This window comes from Plutella xylostella, chromosome 15 (genome assembly GCF_932276165.1).
Source record: "Plutella xylostella chromosome 15, ilPluXylo3.1, whole genome shotgun sequence".
NCBI classification, from domain to species: domain Eukaryota; kingdom Metazoa; phylum Arthropoda; class Insecta; order Lepidoptera; family Plutellidae; genus Plutella; species Plutella xylostella.
The window spans coordinates 2,635,080-2,661,207 of record NC_063995.1 but is presented as its reverse complement, the minus strand read 5'-3'; the positions used below and the strand labels follow the sequence as shown (position 1 = coordinate 2,661,207).

Here is a 26,128-nt window from a genome sequence, read left to right as displayed (position 1 = left end):
AAACAAATATCTGCCGCAGCCGGGAATCGAACCCGGGACCTTCGGCTCAGCAGTCAGGGCTACTAACCACTACACCAGTCGGTCGTCTCTTGTATCCTTGTTACTATTAAAATCGATATTTGGTTCATGAGAACAGATGTTTGGAAGTCTTATAGATTCATACGTTCACATACTGTTGATTGTATATAAACATAAGTGATCAAGAAAAAGAAAATAAGAATAAATTTAATTGTTATTATGTAGGTACGTTACATAACATAATACTCGTTCAGTTATTATATTTTATAGGCAGTTTTGTGAAAACACAGTAATTACTGACGCCTTCAATAGCCATTATGATCGTTACGATGGTTGAAGCGCGACCATTAAGCTCTCTAAAAACGGAAATCCGGTGCAATCCGCCATCTCAGGTACCTACCTACTTTGCTAAAAGTATTATACACAATGTGAGCCACTGTGAGTACCTCTTAAGTTCTGTCTATCATCAATATTATTATTAATTAGCCAATAATCGTCATTTGCTGGATAAGATAAGATAGATTTTATTCCAAAAAATTGAATAAATAAGTTGCTCGTAATATTAACTTATTTGCAACCGGTACGTATAGTGCAGCTGTTGCAATTTGCGGAAACGAAAAATTTCTTCTATCATCTACAGACATCATTTATCCGTCAAAGTTTTGAAAATACATAGTTTCATGGTTTGTATTGTACGAATACTAGGTATATTGCACAAAAATGTAAAATACAACTTACCATTTACTTAGGTACGTTGCATATAGGTAGGTCAGTATCTACTTATTTTATCTAAAAACCACAATACATATAAAGATATATCTAACGGATTAGTCGGTTAATCCAAAATGATAAAGCGGATTAGAGGCAGTTAAAGTACATGCTAATTTACTCGTAGGAATAAATACATTGATCTGCTTATGTTCCGTGAACCAGTTCATTGACATTAATAGATAACGATGTGAAATTAAAATCACTATTGATGATTTTTTTCTTCATCACTAATCAACACTCTTCACTAGTCGTAGCAACGCCATAAGTGATAGACGGATCTCCTTTAACCAACACTTTAGCAGCTATAAGAGCCTGGCTTCGCCATTAAAAGTTTTCCCATGGAAATTTCTGGTTTAGTGATGCATCAGCACGAGCTTTTTCATATTTCAGATTAGGTACGTGAAAGTGTAACAAAACTTAAAAACGACAAATACTCGTAGTAAGGTAAGCGTCCACCCTTCAGCATCGTACGTAACGGACGCATCGCATTCAGTGTTCTTCGTATAGAAATTCACACAAGTGCGTCCACTTCATCATCATTGCCGACGCCGTTTCTCCATACATTTATGACAATCAGTTTGATGCGATACGAACGATGCCGGTCATATCGAAGTCATATCAGCCGAAGAACGTTGGGGTAGACGAGTTCTCGAGTGGACACCACGAAAAGGCAAACGCAGCGTGGGACGCCCTTCTGACCGACGACCTTAGGCGGGTGGCGGGTAGTGGCTGGATGAGGAAGGCCGAGAACCAAGTTTTGTGGCGCTCCTTGGGAGAAGCCTATGTCCAGCAGTGGATGACTATTGCCTGACGATGATGAACGAAGGGAAAGGTGGACCAAGGGAACGAACGTAGGGATACTAAAAGTTACTTCAATTAAGTACATGAATGTAGGTACCTACTACGTTTGTGAAAGGGCGAGGAGCGAGGATGGCGCTGGTAGACCGGTTAGGGACAGCAAGAAAGTGTTCACGTGACGGATGGACCTTCCCTTTTTGCACTTGATGTGGAATAGTTTCGCTTGGATTCTAGGTTTTGACCTATCATTCATTGTAATTTAATTGTATGCCTCGCAAAGGATACCAAAGTCTACGATGAAACGGCTAATATTGCCTAATAATTTCGCCACGAAAAACGCTATCATACGGAAGTTTTTTTTTCAATTGAATAAATGCATTTCTTGAACTTGCGGGTAACAAACATAACCAACTATCTTCTGTACTCAAAGATGTTCATTAAAAATGTAACTCATCGTCATAATTTGTGTTATTGTTATAGGTAGTGAGGTTACACCCTTAAGATAGGGTTGGGTACAAAGTTTAAAAAACGATTCCATCCATAAAGGGATCAATGCAGTAAGACAGTGCGCCTGCCACTCAAGTTACAATCATCCGTCACGCATTAGCGATCGTTGTATAACAAATTGCATCACAACACACCGCGACCCGCTCTGGATATGAATATAAACGCTTCAACAAGATAAAACCGCAAAATCATAAAATATAAAAACACTTTAACGTTTGTAACGATGCCATTTTAAGTGTTAAAAAAATCTTGAATTATGTAACTTCATTGTTATCGGATGTGAAGTTTAACACCTTATGGGTTAATTGATTCGCTTTTATACTATAACTATAGGTACATGGTACAAATGAATAGACGCAAATATTAATGGAAGATGAGTGTATTAGTTTGTATAGACTTAAATTACCTAAATGGTGTAGTTTAAAATTAATTGTTGTGTGCCACATACTCATATTTATGTATTTAGGTGAATAATCCATTATGCGTTGTAATTATGCACGCACAAGTGCACAACCAATGATAATAGTATCAGGTGGAGCTCAGTGTTCAATATGTACATATACATATTCATATATTACATATATACATTGTTTAGACAGTAATCTTATATCCACATTTATATTATTTCCCCCTAACACGTAATACTATCTATTCTGAGTTCTGACATAGAAAGGAAGTCTAAATAATGATCTCCTACGCATGACCGATTTATCTCAATTACTTATTTCCGAGACGACTAGCTTTTATATTTGGACATCCTTTACAGCCATCTTACAGTTGGTTTTAAATAAATGTAGTAGTAATACACTATATTTATTTATTTAATGCACATAATAAACATAAGCTCACAATAGCAAATATAAACATAAGTGAACAAACGAGGGACTTAATATTATAAGCATTTTCTGTCAGTCAACCCACAGGGTAGATAAGTACTTATATCTTGATTTAGAGGGACTCATATATTTCGAAGAGTGGAGAAATAGAGGGACCTCCTCATAAGAGGTGTAGTTAATTGAGAAGGCCCTACTTGTGTTTTTTTCTGTGGGCCATACGCTTTGATTGATAGCCAAATATTTGCACCTCTAAAGTCAAAGTTGAAGGTGACTACTAGGTATCATAAGACCATAAAACAAAAACAAATGACATATGTCAGTATCTGTGTCAATGCCCCCGTGCGTGGGAGTGCGAAAGGTGCGTAGGAGTCGATCACAGATTGCTAAATAGACTTTAGTGGCAACGCTTAACTGAAACCGTTTATGTTGATTGAAACGAGATAATACAGCTATCACGCCGTCTTTTATTGTTGTTGTCCTGTTGTAGGAATTAATACAACTATTTAATTTAACAAAGGGTAATACAAACATTTAAATTTATAAATACCACCGAATATATCAGGCTAGCGCAATTTCAATACCAACATATACAGGGTATTACAAAAAGGGTCATTCTCCATAGTAAAAAGTCACGTGACCAACAAAGTTTCTATGGAAAATTAATATTGTTTTTCGCGAATTTTGAAATTCTGATTTCATTTTCGGGCTTAGATATAACATATTGCACATGTAGGTTTCGGCTTAGTATACCCTTATTGCAACACCCTGTAAATTCCTGGTGGAAACATTGCTGCGGTGTTCTCTTCATGATGCTTTTATAGACATGTTTGTGGGACAATATGATTCAATTTTATGATCACTGTTTTGTTGTTTTACTTGATATAAAAGGGCACCACCTCTATTTGCGTACATCAATAACTTCTGCGGAATTGAACCTTCGTCATCTAATCAGTTGGTGAGATCGCAACATACGAGTACACTTGTCCAAAATTAATAATGCACATGCAGATCTTCACACCCGAATCATTAAATCGCAAGAGCCTTAAAAAATACTTGCATTTTGAACCTTGTTCGAAAGAAATAGGAGTCAATATCATGTGTCACATAATCGAAAACAACCGATCTGTCAAAGATTTCTATGCGCATTATCAATTTTGGAGCACTGTACCTACATAAAGATATACAAACTCATACACGTACGTCCTCCCCTGTGAACTTTATCTTGTGGTTTTATTACGAAACTGGCAAATCACGCATCCCGACGTATCTCGTATCATATCATTTCTAAGAACATTTGTATCTTACTATGCGCATCTGAGGCAATGAAGGGCACACTGCCACATTTACTCAGTTCTGGAAATAGGTACATAAAGAAACTAAATTAGAGTCGCCAAACATTTCTTAGAAATGACTCTGCACTTGACTTTGTGAATACAAATTTGTAAATGATGTAGGTAGATAGACTGTAGTAGTTTTTATCATTTTGTAAGTACTTAGGTAAGTATATGACATTTAATTTAGTAGTTAGGTAGTACTTACTATCTTACTATAGTAGGACCTAAATGTTAACTTTCACAAGTTTATGATTAATGCACAATGCACATTACAATCTAAATCTAGATAGATTACTTATGTAAAAGTTTCCCAGATTTACGCAATTTCTAATTATAATAAGTACTATAATAACAATACACTTGTACCTACTTATTATATCTTGTATATTTTTAAGCTTTGTGAAATGTCAGGAAATTGATTTATTACTAACCTACTTAGTATTTTTAAAATTGCATGATAGTGAAAATAAAAAGGCTATTTTATTTATTATTTTATTATATTTTTTAAAAAATTGATAAACATAATAAGTATTAGAGGAAACTAGTTATCCGTTCTGAACATACCTAACAACACGACAATAAGATTACGTAACTGACAGGGTTAAATGCAATACAAATATACATATTGTGGAGTTAGCAAGCTTGTTATAGTAATTTGATTCTTTAGCACATGTGTGCCGGAGCCGTGGGCGGATTACGGACAACTGATCGACGATGACGCGATACTAAAATCGATCTTTTATTATGATTTACTCCTAATATATCTTACGTGTTTCTTTTAATTTCATTGACACTGATAATAATGAGAAAGAAAATATTGTAAACAAAAAAATAATAAGGTGACTGTACACTATTTCGGCTTTGTTAGACAAACAAGCCATTGCTAACAAATGGTCAATAGTTACACCTTAACTGAAAGTTCAATTTCTGCCAGAGAGGACCGTCGTAGGTATACTGGGTGTTGCAAAAAGAGTATACTAAGCCAAAACCTGTGCAACATGTTATATCTAAGCCCGAAAATGAAATCAGAATTACAAAAATGTAGTTTTTGCAACACCCTGTATATTAGGAGATAATTTTTAAACATTGAAATTAACAAGACGAACGAGTTACCTAGCAGTTTTGAGAAAAAAACTTTCTAATAGAAGTTTTTTTATATAAATTGGCGGCTCTAGGTAAATTAAAATAAAAAAAACCTTATACGTTTACAGTAATCTAAACTAGGCACTAGCGTAAGTACAAATAACGCTAGTGCCTACTTTAGTAGTTATCCTTTGTTATCTTACGATAACAAAGGATAACTACTAAAGTAGTCTCCACTTATCGGCCAGTAACATTATAAAATCGCTATCGTATTCCAGAATAGTCCGCTCGCCATTATCATTGTCACGGCTGATCGGGCGTGCTTATATGCGTAGACTAAAGACTAAAGTATCCACACACTTCCGGGTCTCCTGCATCAGGCTGCATGTTAATGCTACCCTGAGGGTTCTGATGAGGAAACTTGGCACTAATAATTCTGGGTGGAAGGTCCTCAACGCTAATTAGGATTTTCCTGTGCATCTTAATTTTCCGGTAGGTGCAGGAACTTACTTTTTGTACATGCTAAGTACCTAATGGCGTGTTTTAGGCTTTCCAAATATTTTGCCGGAAAATATATCTATAGGGAAGAAATGACATTTAATCATATTTTTAAATTATTATTTTAGGTTATTGTTGACATTTATTTTAATTGTTTTTGTGACTTAGATTTAATATTATTTTTTTGTGTTTTTTATCTATAGGGTGTTGAAAAAGTGGCATACTCGGAGGGTGACTCAGGGGGTCTTTACAAACAAGTTTTGCTCTACTTATTTTGCTACAGGCTGCTTTTTGAGACAGGTTGATTAGTAATTAAACATATAACAATACTATCTTGTACACCTATTTTTAATTGATCATGTACAGAGCACTCCGTTAAAGAGGCTGTGTAACATATTCTAAATTCAGTATTTACAGATTAAATAGGTATCAACAAAAAAAACTGGTCTCAGTTTTTAGGACAGGCAGCCATTACTTGTAATTGCTCTAACGACTTATAAAACGTTTAAACAATTAATTTAGTCAGTTTTTAAATTAGTTGCGCTATGTTTAAGTAGTTATTTTTCAATTTAAAAATAACTAACTAACCAAGAACAAATAGTGCTACATTTCGATGATATCTTATAGTTATTACTTATTGCTATCGTTAATTTTACCCCCAATTAAGCCATTTACAATGTATATCTAACAGATATATTTTAATATACCTACTTAGTTTTTTCTATAGATTTTTTTCAAGTCAGTAAATTTCAGTACAGGTATTTCAAACACTAGGACGTTGTTACATTTATAGTAAAATCAATAAATATACTTAGATATTTATTAAATATATAGTACTTATAGGATTTTTATCCCAGAAATCCCTGAAACGCGAAGATAGCCCGTAAACGCTAGTAGGTAGTAGGTATATACTTACTACCATAATAAGACCTCGCAACCTTAGCTAATTCGAAAACTACGTCAAGTCCATAACCCATTGTTACAGAGTTGTGTGAGACACCCAGAATACACACATAACTGTATGTCCGTGTCATGCAGCTTCACTATTTCATTATCACGGTCAGGTGCTGTTGCACGCAACATACGGCAGGGGCGACAGCCGGCGAACGAACGAACGAGAAATGTCACGTAATCGGCACACTTGATACAACGAGATACAGTCGTGGTTAGATCTGCAGTTTTGTGTTTCCAAAGTTTCGGAGAGCCGGGCCTCTAGTACGGGTTTTGCAATTTACGTAAACGAAAAAAGTTTTGGTTTTCTTCTGTCATCTACATACATTATCTGTCAAAAGTTTCATGATAGTATCTGCTAGAGGCGCCACTTTGTATGCGAGAAAACTGAAACTTTTATAGTTTTCGACAATTTGTCAAACCTGTACTAGACGTACTGATAGAGCCGTAGTCCACTTTGACATTTGATTTCGTGACAATTATCGTTCGTTCGTTCGTCGATTTAAATAGTGACCCCCTAGGTGTAGTAGTAGGGTCACTCTAATTTACCATAAAGGTTTTGTATCTCGTTGTTTCAAACTAATAAAGATAGAAATATTAACTCACATTACTTTTATTTATGATCTTCAATAGGATTAGTTTTTAATGAACCATGCGTAACTCATGCTCGCGAATCAAGTGCCGGAAACGTCAGAAAACGCTCAGTCCATAGACAAGACATGTCATAGACAACTTTCTTCTATTCTGTGTTATTCCTCGAGATAAGAGTGCGGCCACAAAGCTGTTGTGAATAATTCCTTCTAACAAAACGTACCGACAGATCCTGTTTCAAGCTAAAGTAACCCTCCTGCATAGTAAGCTAACCGGCGATCTTGCGATACAAGTTTTGATTCAAAGAGAAAGTCTTTCTATAAACTTGAGATAGCTGTCTTGTTTATACTGTATAAAAGGTGCATTTAAGTGTATGGATATATTTATATGTATGTACTTACAGTAAAACATAGGTTACTTCTACGTGACATACTAACAACGGGTACCTACTAACCTTATCGAATTAAACAGTGGCTTATAGTAAACGTAACTTATTATTTTTAAGTAATTTAATTATGCTCAGGTGCATATTATACCTAAATATGCAAACAGGATACGTCAGGTTTAAATACACAGAAACAGTTTTTATGAAACTCTCAGGGAACTAAGAAACAGCAGAAACATTATAATTTCAAATTTTATCATACATCTAATCACGTTTTAATTACTTAAACGTGGTATTATATTTTGTATGTATGTATTGTTTTTTGTAGTTATATGTACCTAGGTATTTAGGTATGTTTTATGCGGTCTTTGAAAACCCTCATAAAATGAAAGCAAAGTGAGTAGGTTCGATATTTTAAAATATGTTCGTATAATATACACTTACGGGCAATGAAAAAGTTCCACTCACAAAATTCCGACGCCAAACGACCCCAATTTTCATTTATTTTTTTTACAAAATATTATCGTTTTTGTATTTCAGATGGTAGTATCCTGATGCTCTGATAAATGCACGTTAATGTGCATGCATGTTAATGCAGAAGGCGTTAGTAAGCTAGCCTTTTCCGTTTAGGAGTAATTTGGTGCTTTTGTCAGTGGAACCTTTTCATTTTACGTGAGTGTATCTCTAAAGATTGTAGGGTAGGTATGCTACTCAATTTATTTCTCCCAGTTAGCCTTATAGGCGTTTCTCAAACAGCAAACACTTAATTTTATTGTTCTTTACTTAGAGACATCTCTACAAGTAGAGCAATTTCCGAATGTAAACATTGTACGTAGATGTTATCATATCGCAGAATAAAGAAACGAGCCTGGTCGTATCGCGAACCATAAACAAACACGGCGCTGGTTGCCACCGACGATTACTATTTCAGATAACAGCCAGATTACATACCTACTGATATTAGACACTCACGAGCAATGAAAAAGTTCCAGTCAATAGCACCTAATTACTCCTAAACGGAAAAGACTAGCTTAATGCAGCGTATCAGAATATTACCAGCTGAAAAGGTAAATATTTTGAAAAAAATCTAAATTAAATGTTTTAAAAAACTGGGATACATTTGATTATTATTTTATGGGAAATATTCATGTATAGTTTTTGATGATATTCGACATAGTTAATAAACATAAAGAGTACCTCTGTAGGTATCTCAATCCGAATAAATTCCAGGAACTGTATAAATCGTAATTAAAAACTAAGCATTCGACACAGGTCCGATCTCTGCGAACGCATTAGATACGCAATGGTTTTCCGCAGACCAAGATACAGGAATATCGATCGCAGTTCAAATTGAGAACACGATGAAATAAATTAAATAAAAAAGTCGGTCCATTCAAGCAGTGCAGTCACTCACCGGAGTAGCCGGCTGGTGGGACAGACAGCGAGACTCGAGAGCAATCTCCACACTCAACTGTATGTAGCGATAGCGACAGGTAGTCTTGCGATACGTGACCGACGTGTGTGACCTACCCGCAGCCGAAGACCATAAGCGTTCCATTTTCAAAAAAGTTCCGAGGTTTAAAACTTTTCGCGCCTTTTTGTAAAAAAAAATCAACTCGTTCCCGCGTAAAGCCACAAATTGTGACCGCAACCGCACATATTTTTCTGCGCATCTCTGGAATTTTCAATTGCGATAAAAAGACTTTCACAGTGACATTTATTTAATTCTCTGTCGAAAGATACTGCGGTCTGAGTGGCAGACGGTCGCGGCGCCTGGACTGGACTAGAAAGTGCTATATAGTTCGTAAAAGTTGTTCAAAATGAAAACGGATTACGCCATGGATGAGATGCAAAAGAGTAAGTTTTAGTGTTATCGATGTGTTTTGTTTATGTTATTTACATACTCGTACGTGTCGTTATTATAGATTATATCCTGCCTCTGCGCTAACGCAACGATTTACTTATTCGAAAAGGGAAAACGACGTTTAGTTATCGTTTTATTTTCTTTCGATATACTTAAATAGTGTTTTAGGCCGACCTGAGGGCGACCGGATGGTCATTGTCTCATATTCTTGTAATTTTATGTGTGCAAGTCGATAATCGAGAATCGAACCCGTGAAACCAGGCTCATAATAGTAGAAGTGTTTTGAAAATTTTAATACTATTTAAGTTATTGATATTATATTTACTATATACTATTGATATTCTCTACAAAAAAATTAGTGTCCGCATTATTGGTGGAACTTTTCTATTGCTTGTCAGTGTATTACAGTTAGAAAATTTTTTTTCACAAGTTACTGTAAATTAAAATATATATTTTGCCTGCCTGTAAATATAACATTCACCCACGTCACGTTGTAGTTGTTCATGTAAGTATCAAATTGTTCATTATAATTATAATTATGAAAATTGGCTAAAAATAAAGCCGATTAGGTTCATTAGGTACCTTGCAACTTATGTCAAAGGAAAATGATGAATCGAACTCTAGCTATGAAGTTATCTACATACCAATCGTACTCATATGTAAGGTACTACCTAATACGTCATGTACGGTGGCCTGCGCCTAAAAGTATACAGGCGGAGTTTTAAAAATAGCGATCTCAAGCTCACATGCTGCTAAAGCTCATCCACATAAACACCACTGCTATACACATCACACACAACACGTCCCCGGATTTATAACAGATGTAGCTGGTCCCTTCATCATCAGGGATCGCTATTTTAAAAACTCCGCCTGTATACTTTTAGGCGCAGGCCACCGTACTATTATTATGTAAATTTATCTACTAAAATCTAACTACATTAACTATAATCTAATGTTAGAGTAGGTGATATCTGCAGATAAATAGGCTCGCTATTTTTATTTGATAAGATCAAGGTTAGACTTTAATATTATTATTAGTAGTAAGTTAAAATATGGAAAAAACACCATAGTTATATTAGGTATATGTATATCGCTTAATAATTCATAAACGCTCTTCAATAGGCCGGACATAATAGTCTATGGAGTGATAATTTTAAAATAAGTTTTCGTTCGTTTAAAAAAACCACTGGAACTTTTTGAATGCTTACGAGTGTATATTATTAGTTACGGAAATAAATGATTTTCTTAATATAAAATTAAATTAAAATATTATTTTATGTGAATTGTAACGCAGTATGCGTAGGTAGGTACTACTAGGTACATAGTTACATACATATAAGAAAATCATAACAACAGATTTTACTCATCGACTTTGGTGGAGCGTGAAAACAGTTAACACGCATATCAAATTAACGTCCTTGCCTGTGACTAAAGTAGTTTTGAATAAACACTGTACCTTGGTGGTAGCAAGTAAGTATACTACTCATGAAAATGAAACGAGCCATGGACCGAAACCCATAGAGATCTAACAAATTATTCTAAAAAGAAAAACCGTGAAGAATTTTGGAATAAAAATATATTTACTTACTTATATCATTATGTTTATATACAATGTATACTGGGTATCAGCTTCCTATATACCAAATTTCATAAAAATTAATGCAACCGTTTTCCCGCGAAAGAATCCATAACTCACACTAAACTTTTCGCTCGTTTTTTTTGTAAATCTAATCTAGCTCTCCTAATCTTTCAGCTCTGAACAACTTTAGTTCGACTACTTGAAATTAATTAATATTTACCAACATTGTAATGATAATTTGAATTTCAGAAGTCAGATAATTTTTGGTGGTGATATCCATGTTTACTATTTAATTAGGTTACTTATATTTAATCAACTGTATTTGTTTCAGCGAGTATGACGTACGGAATTGTTGAGTTTATTTACATTGGTGAATTTGTTATGGCAGTTTTACAAAAATCTTTGATATATTAAGTCATATCATGGTCATATACCTATTTACCTAACTATTTAATACTAACGTAGAGTATACTTACTAAATTCTTTACACAAGTTTACCTAAATTGAGACACAGATTGTTACTTAAAAGTAGTAGAACAAAACAAACTTTTGAAAAATCGCAAAATATAAACTTTTGCTCCTTAAAAATGCTCAGGTGACTTTACTATGAGAAGTGGTTGGGAACCACTGGTTACTATGGGTAACATATTTTTTTCATTCGTTCTCTTACCCCTCCCTCTCTCTTCAGGGACGTCCTCTCTTCTCGGTCTGTCCGACGTGACGGACAACAAGCTGATCTGGCGACAGCTGGTGGCGGAGCTGCTGGGGAGCTTCCTGCTGGCGGCTGTGGGCGTGGCGGCGTGCATCGCCGTCACCGACGCCGCCGCGCCGCAGGTCACCAGCATCGCGCTGTGCTTCGGACTACTAGTTGCTACTATTGTGCAGGTATGTGAAGGATATTGGTTTTTAATTAGATTTAGACCTCTTATTCATAGAAAAGTAATATATGACGTTTTAGCTGTTGAACTGTTTTGTCGATCTCTGTCATAAAACAAATCTTTATTTCATGGAGAAAGACAAAACAGTTTAATAGCTAAAACGTTCTGTAACTTTTCTATGAATAAGTGGGTAAATGTGTAGGTGCATTGTACTCATTCCAAAACGGCGATACGGCTCGCTACCTATCACGTGAGCACAAAAATTTACAGCGAAAAGCTGGTAGCTCACTTGCGAGTATCCTTTGACTACCCTTTCAGGGATTACAGTCGTGAGCATATGTATTTATATGTATGAATTTATTTATAAAAACATTAGTGCTCACAAAATATACAAATTATACAACAGAGGTACAAGCGTACTTTAATAATTTGCATACAAAGGCGCGATTATTGCCAAAAAGCAAAGGAAGGATAAATACCGTCATTATTAGGATTATCATCCTGTACGGAAGAAGTGATGTATCAGCGAACTATACATTATGTACATAATATGTATATGTCGCAGGCATCTGGTTGAATCTCCTTTTTATTTAATCATTAGCTCGTTCATTAAATGGCGCTTTAACTGTCTCATACTTTTCTAACCACGAAGAATCTATAGTGTTTGTCTCTAACACCCTAAGAAAAAGATCAGCCAATAATAATGCCTCATGACTGATTAACTAACCGGTGTTATAATTATTATTGTGTCGGTGATAAACACAAGAGCTAGAGTATGGTTGGTCATAGTGGTAACAGGATGAAGCAGTCAGATTAGCGTAAATCTGACTGCCCAGAGTGTAAAGCCCTAGTCCTGCTCAAGTTTTTGTCATCGGCACGCCGCCACCGCCGCAGTATTTGTAAGATCAGGCATCAATCGTCCACTGCTGGTCATAAACCTGAATACCATAATATTCTGACGTTTCTCCTGATACAATAAATACTATGCGCGATAACGTGATTTTGTATAGTAATTAATCATAACTATCTATTAGGTTTTAATCAAGAAACTTTAAATCCAATTCAAACAAATATTTTTTTTGATAAGTAGGTACATATTTTAAAGTTTTATCTGAAATGTATTAAATAGTATTAATCTCAAAATGATAATAACAACATTGATAGTATTCTACTGGTATTTCCCGGTTGTACGATTTTAGGGGGTGTGCCATAGTAATTAGATTAATTGTTTGATGCGGCGTCACTGTTATGGCGAATCACATAGGAATAGTTTAAACAATGGTAGGTCGCGGTCGTGTCATATGTGGTCATTTCATGTTGTTCAGTAGGTTAAGTATAACCTAACAACATCTATGTTTATCCTATTTTGAAAAATCACAACTCACGAGACATGCTATTCTACATCGCGTGTGTTCCAAACATGCAACCATTCATAATTACAATATATCTGTAACAACATCAGCTACAATATTCACTTATCTTCTAGTGTAAGATTGCTATCTAAACATCTTCATTTCACGGTGGCTGGCTATCTAGATAATGAGGTGTTAGAGATAAGCCTGCTTAAGCCAATATGAGCTCAGGTAATCTCCGCTAAGTATACAACGGCTACTTACAACATCTCTTTATGGTCTTATGGTATAGTGGTGGACAGATCGACAAATGATCCTTACTTCTTAGAGATCTTGATTCGAACTTCGTAAGAGTCAACTGGAACTGTGTGTGCTCAATTTACGCACAACGATAACATAGCGATCTCGAAACGATAATAAAATGATCGAGTGTGGACCGCAATAATTGCAGATAACGCATTATTGTGTAGTTGCTAAGTATATTGCCAAATACAGGCTAGTAGAGTAGACGATATTAGAATGGCCGTTTATTGGTCCATTTACTTTCTTATGTCGTGTTTTGTAACGTGTTATTTTATTTTTGCCGCTTAACTTTCTCCTTTAATTTGATGAAATTCTATATTGCCCAAGTGATCTTCCGATACCGATCTAAGCGAGAGACTCAGAACGATAATATTCAATACTCTATCGGTACTTTTAAATGTAAAGAGTGAGAGCTTATTACATTAAGTTCAGGTACATTACCTACAGAGCTTAATAAATTATAACCCCCTTATTCATAGAAAAGTTACAATACGTTTTAACTAATAAACTGTTTTGTCCCTCTCTGTCAAAGAACAAATTGTACTTTGTCGGAGAGGGACAAAACAGTTTATTAGTTAAAACGTTCTGTAACTTCTCTATGAATAAGGGGGTTAGTGTTAATTCTAATCCTAACTAATATTTTAAATGCGAAAGTAAGAGTATATGCCTATTACTCTTTCACTCCAAAACTGCTGAACGGATTTGAATGAAATTTGGTATACATATGGTCTAGACCCCTGGTACTCAACCTTTTTTTTTTTCGCGGGCCACAAAAACGTTTAAGTCATGGTTTCGCGGGCCACAAGCAATATTTTTTTGTTTTTTTTAACTATTATAAAGCGATGTAAACTATCGAATATAATATAAAAAAACACACGCATATTCCCTATTATCTCTCATGGCACGCGGGCCACTGATAGAGGCCTGGCGGGCCGCATGCGGCCCGCGGGCCGCAGTATGAGTATAGCTGGTCTAGACCCTAAGGAAGAACATAGACTACTTTTGATCGCGAAATTCCCACGGGAAAACTTTTTAAGGCGAAGAGAACCTCGCGGGTACAGCTAGTTAAATATAAACCCTAGTGCTATAGTGCTAACCCTAGTATAGTTACAACATGACCCCCTTATTCATAAAAAAGTTACTGGACGCTATAGCTATTGAACTGTTTTGTCCCTCTCTGACAATAAACAATTTGCTAAAGCGTCCGGTATGTTTTTATGAATAAGGGGGTTAGGGTCTATATGGGTATTATTGGGTATACTGCCCTCTAATTTATTACTTTGTTACCTGCCTACCTACTTACCTTTGTACTTTTGACAAATTGACACACACCGACAAGCCGACATTGATTGTGATATGACACGGTCTGTACGCACTTTTGTGCATGTTCACTGATCCCACGCAACACGGCGCGGGCGCGGCTGCTGACTCTACATCTGATATAGCGCCCACCTACCCAACTAATACACCGAATTGACAAAGGATTTAGATTGACAATACGGACAAGATGGTAACATGATGATGATGTCTTCCAAGCCGATACGGCTACGGCGACTGCTAATGGAGATTTAGGCCCGGGTCTCCTATTACGCGCCGTAGATCGCGTCCAGTGTCACGCCGTAGGCCGCGTCACGATGCTCACTACATCTACGCGCCAACGTCGGCGTGTGAGGGAGACCGCATCAGTACATTTCTATAGTCCCGAGCCTAAGGCTTCGTTGGTGTGCCCGGATGTGGCTTATGTAGCCAATCTTGACGGTAATGATGTAACAAACAAAAACGAAGCAAAACTTCTTTCAAAATCTTTCAAACCTTTAAGTTCATTGAATAAACTAATACTTATCTAATTTGTTGTAACTACTTATATGTGTTATGTTTAAGTGGAACAAATAAACGATTTATCTATCTATCTATCTATAAAGTCACAAAACTTGTAGCCGAACTTTTTCAAAATAAGAGCTTAGTGGTAGAAGTGGGGTGTTATTTGTCGCGACGTTTATTTTGCGCTGACACTCCATCTGGTTGATATATTGTTAATCTATGACAAATGTCGATGATTATGCAGAATCGAATAAACACCTTGACCCTGCAAATAGATCGCCAGTTATGTAACGAACATTAGAGACACGACTCTAGGCGTACTTGATAATCTGGATATTGGTAGCATTGATCACCACTAGTAACTACTTTTAAATTGAAGTTTATTCCGGAAGTTTGTAATCAATGGATAAATTGATCATTATCTATTTTTAAGTAAAACTTGTTTGTTGTTAATTAAGATTTGCTATTAATAATATGACATTTATTATTAGACATTTTAATAAGTCTTCTTCTCCATGATTCCGTTTACCTACTTTACCCAATAACTTAAAACATATATGATAAGTATGTATATGAAAAATATATTATTCTTATAAAAGCCAAACTACACTTTGCATATTTATGTACCTGACTAGTAACTACCTACTAACTGCATATTTTTATTGTACAGGGTTTTGCAAAAAGGGTATACTAAGCCGAACCTACATGTTCAGCATGGTATACGAGTATCTAACCCCAAAACTAAAATCAGAATGTCAAAATTCGCGAAAAAAAAAACATTTTCCATATAAACTTTGTTGGTCACGTGACTTTTTACTACCTATGGAGAATAACAGCCTCTATACCAGCTACCTCTGAAGATGTAAGAATTGTTTTAAAACGAATTAAGGTGACATATTACTAACAAATCTGTCACAGTTAAGTTCTTAATTCCGTGGATTGATTGTGAATATGATGATGACCTTTTCTTAGCAATATATTACCAGTCTGTAGAACCGTTTCTGACATCTCAGGGTCAAGGGTTGTGTATTTAGCATTCATTAGTTTACTTTCAATGCTCGTGACACTCTACGCCTATTTCATGTCATTGTAAGAACAGTGTGTACATGTACATAATACCTATACAATATAGTCCTACAAAAGAATCCCGATTTCACAATAGCATGAGAACGACACAATGAATTTTAGTGATCTTTACTTACTTTGAAAATTATTTTAGAAAATTTGACGGGATATTTTGTTTTTATAAGCTGTTTTCTTATTATTTCAAACATACATATATAAATATAGTGCATGTATGCATTTCTTAATTGCAACAATTAATACAATTATATGCCTATAAATGTCCTCCTAGCCCAATTTCGACCACGGCGGCCAATCTCATTTGAGATCAGCCATCTACGCAGGAGTAGATTATAGTGCCCAAGTGTGTGCGCAGTACGCAGGAGCACTCTCTGTTCCATCACTCTCATAGCCCAATGGGACGGATTGACCGACACGACTGGAGAGAGCTAGGCGCAGGACCGACTGCTTTACTTGCCCATCCGACAGCATGGATCGTTTCACTGTTTCGAACATGAGGTGATCAGCCTTCTATGTCCTAACCAAACTTAGAACCACAATTTAGAAACACAAATTGATGGTCCCACCTGGGAATCGAACCCGGGACCTCTGGGTCATGAAGCGAAATGGCAAATACTGTAGTATTAATAATACATTTTAATTTAACTGCTTTTGAATCAATAAAAAACCCTTAAAATATATTAGCTTTTTTATACATATTTTCATACTGAGTAAGTTTGTAAGTTTGCCAAATTACATTGAAAACAACCAATATCAAATTATTATATCTATCTATTGACATCAATAAAACGGCGACCACCTTAATTCAATGTGACAATCGATTTAGTTAACAAATATCCGATAACATTCAGACCGATTCAATCTTGTAGAGAACCAATCTCCATGTAGAGATAGTGATCTACAGTCGTGCTCGAGATATTGCTATGATTAATGAATTAATATATAGGTACATAGGTATAAATATACATACATACTTCTACGGTTCATTCACAGCATATAAAATGATTGGAAATGATAATTTTATGTGCAACCTAGTAATTTGATACGTTGGACTGTTGGACGGTTAGAAAGGCAAAGCTTAAATCGATATAATCTTACCTATCTATGTATGCTCAAAGAATATAATGATTTACGCGTAAAATATATTAGGGCGAATAGATGTAGTAACTACGTTGCATTAAATTGACAATATAATGTTATTGGATTAGGAATTTCATTATTGTAAGAAGTCGTTTGAACGAACTGACCCTTAGCATGAATTTTCATCGTGAACGTGAAGTAAAATTACTCGATGAATTTTGTAGGAAAATTTCAGTTCTGCTACCGACCGCCAGGAGCGCTGTTCATATTTTCATACAAAATTACTCAATGTACTCGTTATCGAAATCATTTGTGTGCTAAACTGCGTCAACGGTAAACACAATCTTACCAAAAGCTCAACGAGAGCTTTTAGGCAATTCGGACGTGCGTTTGACCTTTCGAGTGTTTAATCATGAATGACTGTGGCTGGGAACAGGTTCGGTTCACGGCCCCGAATTGTGCCGCTGTTGCGTCAACCCACCCCGCTTGTGCAACCGTAGGGCTGCCACCGGCTCAAGAGTAAAGACTAAACTGTTATATGTATAAGAATCCTAGATAAAATGAGTTGAGTATATTATGTGAAACAATAGAAGCGAGATAGCGGTAACGGCATAATTTTTATTACTTTCGAGATTACAAATCTTTCTGCTTCTGAACTTGACGATAATAATAATATTATAAAATGCTAGTAATTTAAATGAATCTAATGTTAACTCAAATTCGTTAATTTATTTACATGATACATATTTTTGGACATCGATAGTAAAATGTAACACGTACTCTGACTGTATCTAGGTAAGTACTCCTGAAATAGCCTTATAAAATGATTTAAAAATAGCTTCAATAAATAGTGGAACTATTTTTAAACGACCTAGACCTATTAATACTACATTACATAACATCATACACAACAAAGTACGTTATAGCCAGTGGCAGCCCTATTCGTGAACTGCATCTGTCAATCGAGCGATTAGCACCACAATAGAACAATACCGTCTATGTGTATCGCTTGTGTATCGTGATATTCGTGATCCAAATGTCGTGTGCTGTCGCCAATGTCAGAAAGCATGCATCATGTAGGTACAGTCAGCTTCATAAGTAGCTGTACACATTTGTACCTTTTCAAACTCACAAACTACCTTCAAACATCGACAGTTGGTTATGTAGGTAGTTTGACTATGTACAAAAGTGTATAGCTACTTATGCAGCTGACCGTACTATACTACCTTTCAGACACTTTACAGTAAAAGCCCTCAAATGTAGCATGTGAAGGATCAGTTTTGAGCGGTGTTATCTACAGCCGATGTGTGCTTGACACTACCATTGTTTACAAGTCATGTCTACCTTTCATCCTGACAGTGTGGTGCTTGTGTGTTCAGCGCGTTATTTTAGTAAACAAAGCTCAAGAACGCTGTAACGAGATGTATCACGACAGTTTCCAAGCCTAGGGGGTCACTCTACTCTTCTACACTTTACTTTTCTGAGCTAACGACGATTTTATCGTTGCATTAGAGGTAGGTACCGTTTGTCTGGCAGCTCACGCGCGTTTTACGTTATTATTTTGTTCATAGCTGGAGTAACCCACCTGTTCGGTTCTCACGCACCTCCATGGTCTTATTAAAGGCAAAATGTAAAGCACCACACGAAAATGCCAAGGTTACGGGCCGTATAGTCTCAACTCCTAACGAGGTGGGTGACCCGCCGCTAGGAGCTTTAACGAGAATTCGCGAAGCACTATTAGCTCGGCCATTAATCGACCATCAAACGTGTCAAAAAGCTCCATGTTCAGATGCGTTGTTTATGTCAGATAGGTACATGAAGTGCAGTGAGGGCCTTCTCTACTAACAGATGATGTATAATTTTGTATTACTTACATACTACTACAGAGTAAAGTAAAAGTAAAGTAAAATAGCATTTATTGCCAAAAACAAATGAAACCTACTACATAAATACTTAATTCTATAGTAAAATCTAAACACATTAGGTACAAAGAAATAAGACAAAACATAGGTGTTTTTAATTTCTTTATGTATAAAAGGACATAGATACCTTATATTCTTTGTTTTGGAATACAACTCTATGCTTGCTGGCGCTGCATGCAACGATAGATAATGTTGTCGCCGTGTCTTAGTTGGATGATTCGAATAAACTATTACCTTCAACATTTCTTCAGTCAGTAACCAGAAATATGCAAACAAAACGTTAACATAAATAGTTACTAGAACTAGGCACTACAAACATCTATGTTTTTACGATTGGACCTCAGCAGTTAAAACGTCAGAAATAAACATTGTAGACGCACTAGAGTGGTGTTATTGCAAATTATCACGTTTTAAAATTAACATAATATTGAATGTTAAGTAATTTGACCCACATGCTGACAGGATGTTTTGTGTACAGAAATCCGGTGGGGTCTCATCCACCGGTCCAGGCGCCCTTCGTTGGATGGATGCCAATATTCGTCATAAATGTTGAATGTTTTTAAACTAAACTAACCGCAACAAATAAAACCCATATACAATAATAATTGTTCCGCAGTGGTGGTCTTGTTTATTGTTGTTGAGTGTATTGAACTGTATAAAAACTTAAAAAACCTACTTTTCTATAAAATATATAGCAATGCATACCGAATCAGTATTAATAACTATATTCTCAGACAAATCTATAAAATGGCAATGAAGGCCAGTTTAGTAAAATTATTTCAAAAGTAATTTTAAAAAAAATCTACGTTGTCATTTGTGAGTAGAGGCAACTATAGTGCCACAAACTTATCTGTTCCGGTGACAGCGAACTTAATTGATCCATATCTCATTACTTACTAATGAATTGTATATTTTAAAAGATTAGATGGGTTTATTAACACCGCAAGAGCAAAATAACAATACGAGCAAACTTAAAATCTTATAGAATTAAGAAATATTAGACATTTATTTGAGCTGTCACCGGAACAGATAAGTTTGTGGCACTATAGATGACTTGCGGAGTTGAGCCACAGTCTACACGTGATTACCTACTTATTGTCATATGGCAATGTCTTCTACTATGCTTCCTTGTGGCGATCATTATAAAACTGTTATTATGGTGATGGCTAGCAAACAGAAAAAAATTAGATGGCTTGCACCAAATTTTATATCCGATGTATTGATCTATATTATACAGGTGTTGCAAAAATGGTATACTAAGCCGAAAGGGGGTGACTCAGGGGGTCATTCTGAACAACTTTTGTTCTACAAAGTTTTGGAAATTCGCGAAAAAAAATCGTTCTCCATAGTAAAAAGTCTCGTGAGCCCCTGAATCACCCCCTTTCGGCTTAGTATAGGTACCCTTTTTGCAACACCCTGTATCTATGCCGCGGCCTTCAGCGTTTAACTTATGTGTACTGATTTTACCAATCTAATCCCTTAAAACACAGTACATACAATACAGTATCGATCACCGTAAATGTAACAATGTATCGTTTAAAAATCTTAAGTACCTGATACGAACCAAAAATGGTTCGTCAACACCCTGACTGCCACTCAACACATCTGTTTAATTTAGATAAATTACTCTGTATATATCGTGTTTTAATTACCTATACATACATGCATATAATTAAACTTGAATATGGCTATAATTGATGCGAAGTGACAGGGCTAAGGGCATGTGAAAGGGCCCATAACATGTCTTCTGGTAATAAGATAAATAATATTTGTATTTCGTCACGCATTAATATTCTAAGTTATATCATACATAACATGCGACTGTAACAGTAAGATCAATCATCTTGTATAATGGAGTCTAGGTACAGTAACTAACTTGCTCCCGGTAACAGTCTTCCCTGGCACATTCGGAAGACTCTAAATCGGTTGCGAGCAGAGGTCGGCTGCTGCAAGGACAATCTTTGCAAGTGGGGCTATACCGTTGGTACCAACCTACCTATGCGACTGTGGTACCGCCCCCCAGACTATGGAGAATTTACTCTCTTGTCCCCTGTGCCCTTCCACCTGCACACGGGAAGACTTACTCCAGGCAACCAGAATGCTATCAAAGTTGCTTCTTTTTGGTCTGGACAAATTTTGAAAATTCGCATGAAGTAGGTACTTAACTAACATTCGTTGTTTTCTCCCTCTGCAACCCATACATACACTTTAATCTTATTTAAACAGACCATGACATTTCCCTGTATTTTCGCAACAATCATACGAAAACGAGTTAATATTTTATTTAAAACACAGTTGATTCGTCACTCGGGGAGGGTCCTTTGTATCTTATACTTTTAAATTGACTTACTTGACTTAGTATCCTATGTCCCCTGGATGGGGCAGAGGGCGTCCACAGTGACTCTCCATCGCAACCTGTCTTGAGCTTCGCGTTTGATTTCACACCAAGACTTCCCGATCTTTTTCGCTTCGTCCACTACCGTGCGACGCCAGGTCTGCTTGGGACGGCCACGCTTTCTCTTTCCTTGCGGATTCCAATCCATCGCCTGTTTGGGTATGTGGTCAGAATTTCTTCGGAGCGTGTGGCCAATCCAGTTCCACTTGCGTCGCTTGATCTGCTGGTCGATCAGGGTATCGTGGCACCGTTCTCTCAGTTGGTCGTTGGAGATTTTATTGGGCCAGTATATTCGGAGTATGCGTCGAAGGCATCGGTTCACGAAGACTTGAAGCTGGTGCGAGATGGCTTTGGTTACCTTCCACGTTTCGCAACCATATAGCAACACGGACTTAACGTTTGACCTGAATATTTTCAGTTTGACTCTTCTGGTTAACTTTTGTGATTGCCATATTGGTCGCAACTGCGCGAAAGTAGCTCGGGCTTTGGCAATCCGCGAAATGACGTCCTCTTCTGTACCTCCTGTTTCTGAGACAACGCTGCCGAGGTAGGTAAATTTGTGAACGCGTTCCACTGCCTCACCACCGATCTGCAGCGGGGTCATATTCTGTACACCTGTTCGCATCTCTTGGGTCTTCCGGATGTTAATTTTCAGGCCTATTTTCGCCGCCTCTTGGCTGAGAGCATCGAGGTTGGCTTGCATGTGTGCATACTTTTAAATTAATATGATAATTTTCCTAAATCACTAAGTACATACATAGTATAAGCAAAGTCGCTTTCCGAGATTATCTGTACATGCTACCCAAATCTCTAAAAACACAACGGATTTCGATGCGGTTTTTTAATAATTAGTTACGATATCAAAGTAGAAAATTAGATCGAGTTATTTAAGAGCAAATAGTGTAGGAGTGCCGCGGGCAAAATCTAGTGATTTATAATTTGAGCTAAAATGGACAACCCAACCATAAACATCAATAAATGAGACCAAATAACCTTACTTGAGATCGTACGAGCCGTGTGGGTGATGTACGCGACTCACTCGTGTTAACCCCGAAACGGACGAGAAGGGTTACTTTAGCTTGAGAAAAAAGTTACGAATGAGCTGTCATACAATCCGTGTCTTAAATTATCACGAATATTGTCGAATCAAAGGGTGTTGTAAAAAGGGTATACTAAGCCCAAGAAAGGGGGTGATCAGAGGGTCATTCTGAACAACTCTTGTTCTATGAGTTTTGGAAATTGGCGAAAAAAAATATTCGTTCTCCATAAAAAAAGTCACGTGACCAAAAAAGTTTCTATGGAAAATATTTTTTTATTTTCATGAATTTTCAATAAATACTCTTAGAACATAAGTTGTTCAGAATGACCCACTGAGTCATCGATTTGAATTTTTTGAGAGTATTCGTGATGTACCGTACGTTATACAAACCGAGATAGAGTCACGGCTAGCGCAGCAGCGTGCCGAAACTTAGTTTTTCGTATGCTAGAGTGACCCCAGAGCCCCGAGACTCGAGATACACATCGTGACAGGTTCTGTACACTTGCCGGTATAAAGCTATTTATATTTATTTATTAACGAGCCGTGTAGGTCAATCGGCACTCAAATTAACACAGTGCTTTTTATTTTCAAAAAAGTTTTAATTCATTCACATGCGTCTGCTCTTGTATACTTCTTCTCTATATTATGTAATATGTGCTTTAATTTAATAGTAATATAGGAAATCATAATAAAGACGTACCACTTACAAAAAACAACAACAATTTTACAAACATTTCAAAGGTCACATAGGACTGGGAAAACTGTGATAATGATGAATCTCAGACACAGGAGCTTCCTTATTAAAAACGTAACATCATTATCTGATTATGATTTCCGTATCTAATTCTTATAATGTATATTATAATAATGTAATAAATACCTACAATTCATTTGTATGAAAAACAGTTTTATCAAACCACTTGTTGTTTAACCTTTGCACTGTTTCGGTAGTTTTCATTATTACAATATTCTTGGTGAAAATGGTTGTTATGTCTAAAAAAAAGTAAGAAACACAGTAGGTATATTTCTGAATTAACGATTTACCAACAAACGGCATTTTTTAGATTAAATCAGTACCTAATGATGCGGTAAAGAAATAAGTAATGCGGTTTCTAAAAAATCTCAGTTAGTTCTTACCTATTTAGTTCTGTCGTGAGTACACGAGTACTTTGGCCACTTAAATATATAAAAGTAATATAGATCCATTAATCTATGTTATAAATTATAAGCCATATCTTCGTTAAAATTACTTATATTGACCTCGTCTACTTCTGACAGTTATTACATTTTGGAGTATGAAAATCCGCAAACTATTGCTTAGTTTTATGGTTTTAAGTAATTATGTGTGAAGTCATAAATTTAAGTTTTTTTTTTATTATAATCTATTTAATCATCGGTCCTCAAAATTACAAAAAAAAAGTGATAAATTTGAACATTGGTAGGTACTTCAGCGACTGAAATTAAGTTTAATACAACACGAAATTAGTCAAAAATAGATGTAGGTCTGTCGATAGTCAAACGCATTTATAAGCTTCGCAGTTGTCGGATGAAATTCAAATGACATCTCAATATATCCAAACTCACTGAAATCCAATCTCATTTTTTAGCCCACACATCATTCACTCTATCAAAAGATCGTTTAAATGGGTTTCTAACGGGTAATGGGCGATGCATGCTGAAACACAGGTTATACCTAGTTTAGCGGCAGATGCTAATTTACTTGTCACTGATTTAATATCATAATTTATGTTTAGGTTTAATTAGAGATTTAAATGACAAATGTGTAACAACTTTTTTGGAAATAAAAATTATCATTATAATTTTTTATAGGTATATACCGAAAATATACTCGAGCAAGTGCGACAACCGGGGGGGTCGGATATCGGAAGTGTCGGTCCGGTCCGCCCGGTCGCCGGCCGCAAGTCGGTCAGGGTCAAGTGCACGCGCCCGCCCGGTGTGCGCGCCGCCTTATGTCAGATGCACGACAAATTAGGTAGGAAAACTTCTTGCCGCCTGTTGAGTTAGTGGTGTATCGGTTTAGTAGGCTTGATATTGTCAGTAGCGCGAATGTTCAAAAGTGGTAGACCAAAAATGGTTCAGAAAAAACCCGTGAGCCACTCTTTTTCGGTTTATACCCTTTAATTTACAACACTCTGTATAATGTATTAATATATAACTATTTTTAGTTAACGTTTTGTTCCCATAAATAAATAAGCTACACGTGTGTAATGCGTGAATATAGAATAGTATAATACATACATATTACAACTGAGCTTTTTGTCAAGCTCTCCGCGGTCTGTTCATTTTCAATACAATGGATTCTACTAAAGACAAAAGGAAAGACTAAAAACCTAAACAAAAAAACTACTAATTAAGATCAAACATAATTTTTTATTGTAACTTTACAAATGGCAATCATTACCGATGTTGAATACTGTTCTAGGCACTACTTAGATTTATCGTTTTATTAGAAAAAAATCTTATTGGTAGAGTATGTAGCCATAGAAAAAATACTTAATAAATAATAAATAATAATTATTATATCTTATATCTAAAGTATTTATCCATAGAAAAAAATAAATCTTAAAATCATTTAACAAGTTAAGTATCTACCATACGTTTACGACGAGTGCAAGTAACAATTAGGTTTGTAAGTCTTGTTTGGTATGTAACACCCAACTGAAAACAGAGTTTTTTTACGTGATGATTAATAGATGTTCATAGTCCTTATAGCGAATACCCATTCTTGTATAAGGGAAATTTATTTAATGTCTTTATTTTAATGATACCCGGTGCATATGTCCGAAGTAGTCAGTTTATGTTGATCGATTGAAACTATCACTATCAGTGATGTTAGCATTTTGCATGTAGCGAAGGTCAAATTGAAAGCGATGGCACACATTCCATAATGTTATTGTTAAGATTGATGAGTTTTATCTGATTTGAGATATAATCAACAAAGTCAAAGCATATATCTTACTTCTTATAATAATTCTATCACTACATCAGAGAGGCAGTTATAGTCTAGATTACTAAATAT

At 36.0% G+C, this 26,128-nt stretch overlaps 1 protein-coding gene across 3 annotated transcripts in view; it reads left to right on the top strand.

Annotated features, from left to right (window-relative positions):
• The window catches only part of LOC105386557 (aquaporin AQPAn.G), a 50,160-nt gene that overhangs the window by 11,019 nt on the left and 13,013 nt on the right, over positions 1–26,128 (top strand). For 2 of the 3 annotated variants that reach the window (XM_038108069.2, XM_038108071.2), the window contains one exon: positions 11,904–12,100. In XM_038108069.2, the coding sequence (XP_037963997.1) occupies positions 11,904–12,100 (197 nt within the window). Of the gene's footprint in view, positions 1–9,235; positions 9,630–11,903; positions 12,101–26,128 lie in introns of those variants that run through there. The other variant, XM_038108070.2, reaches the window with a different exon arrangement.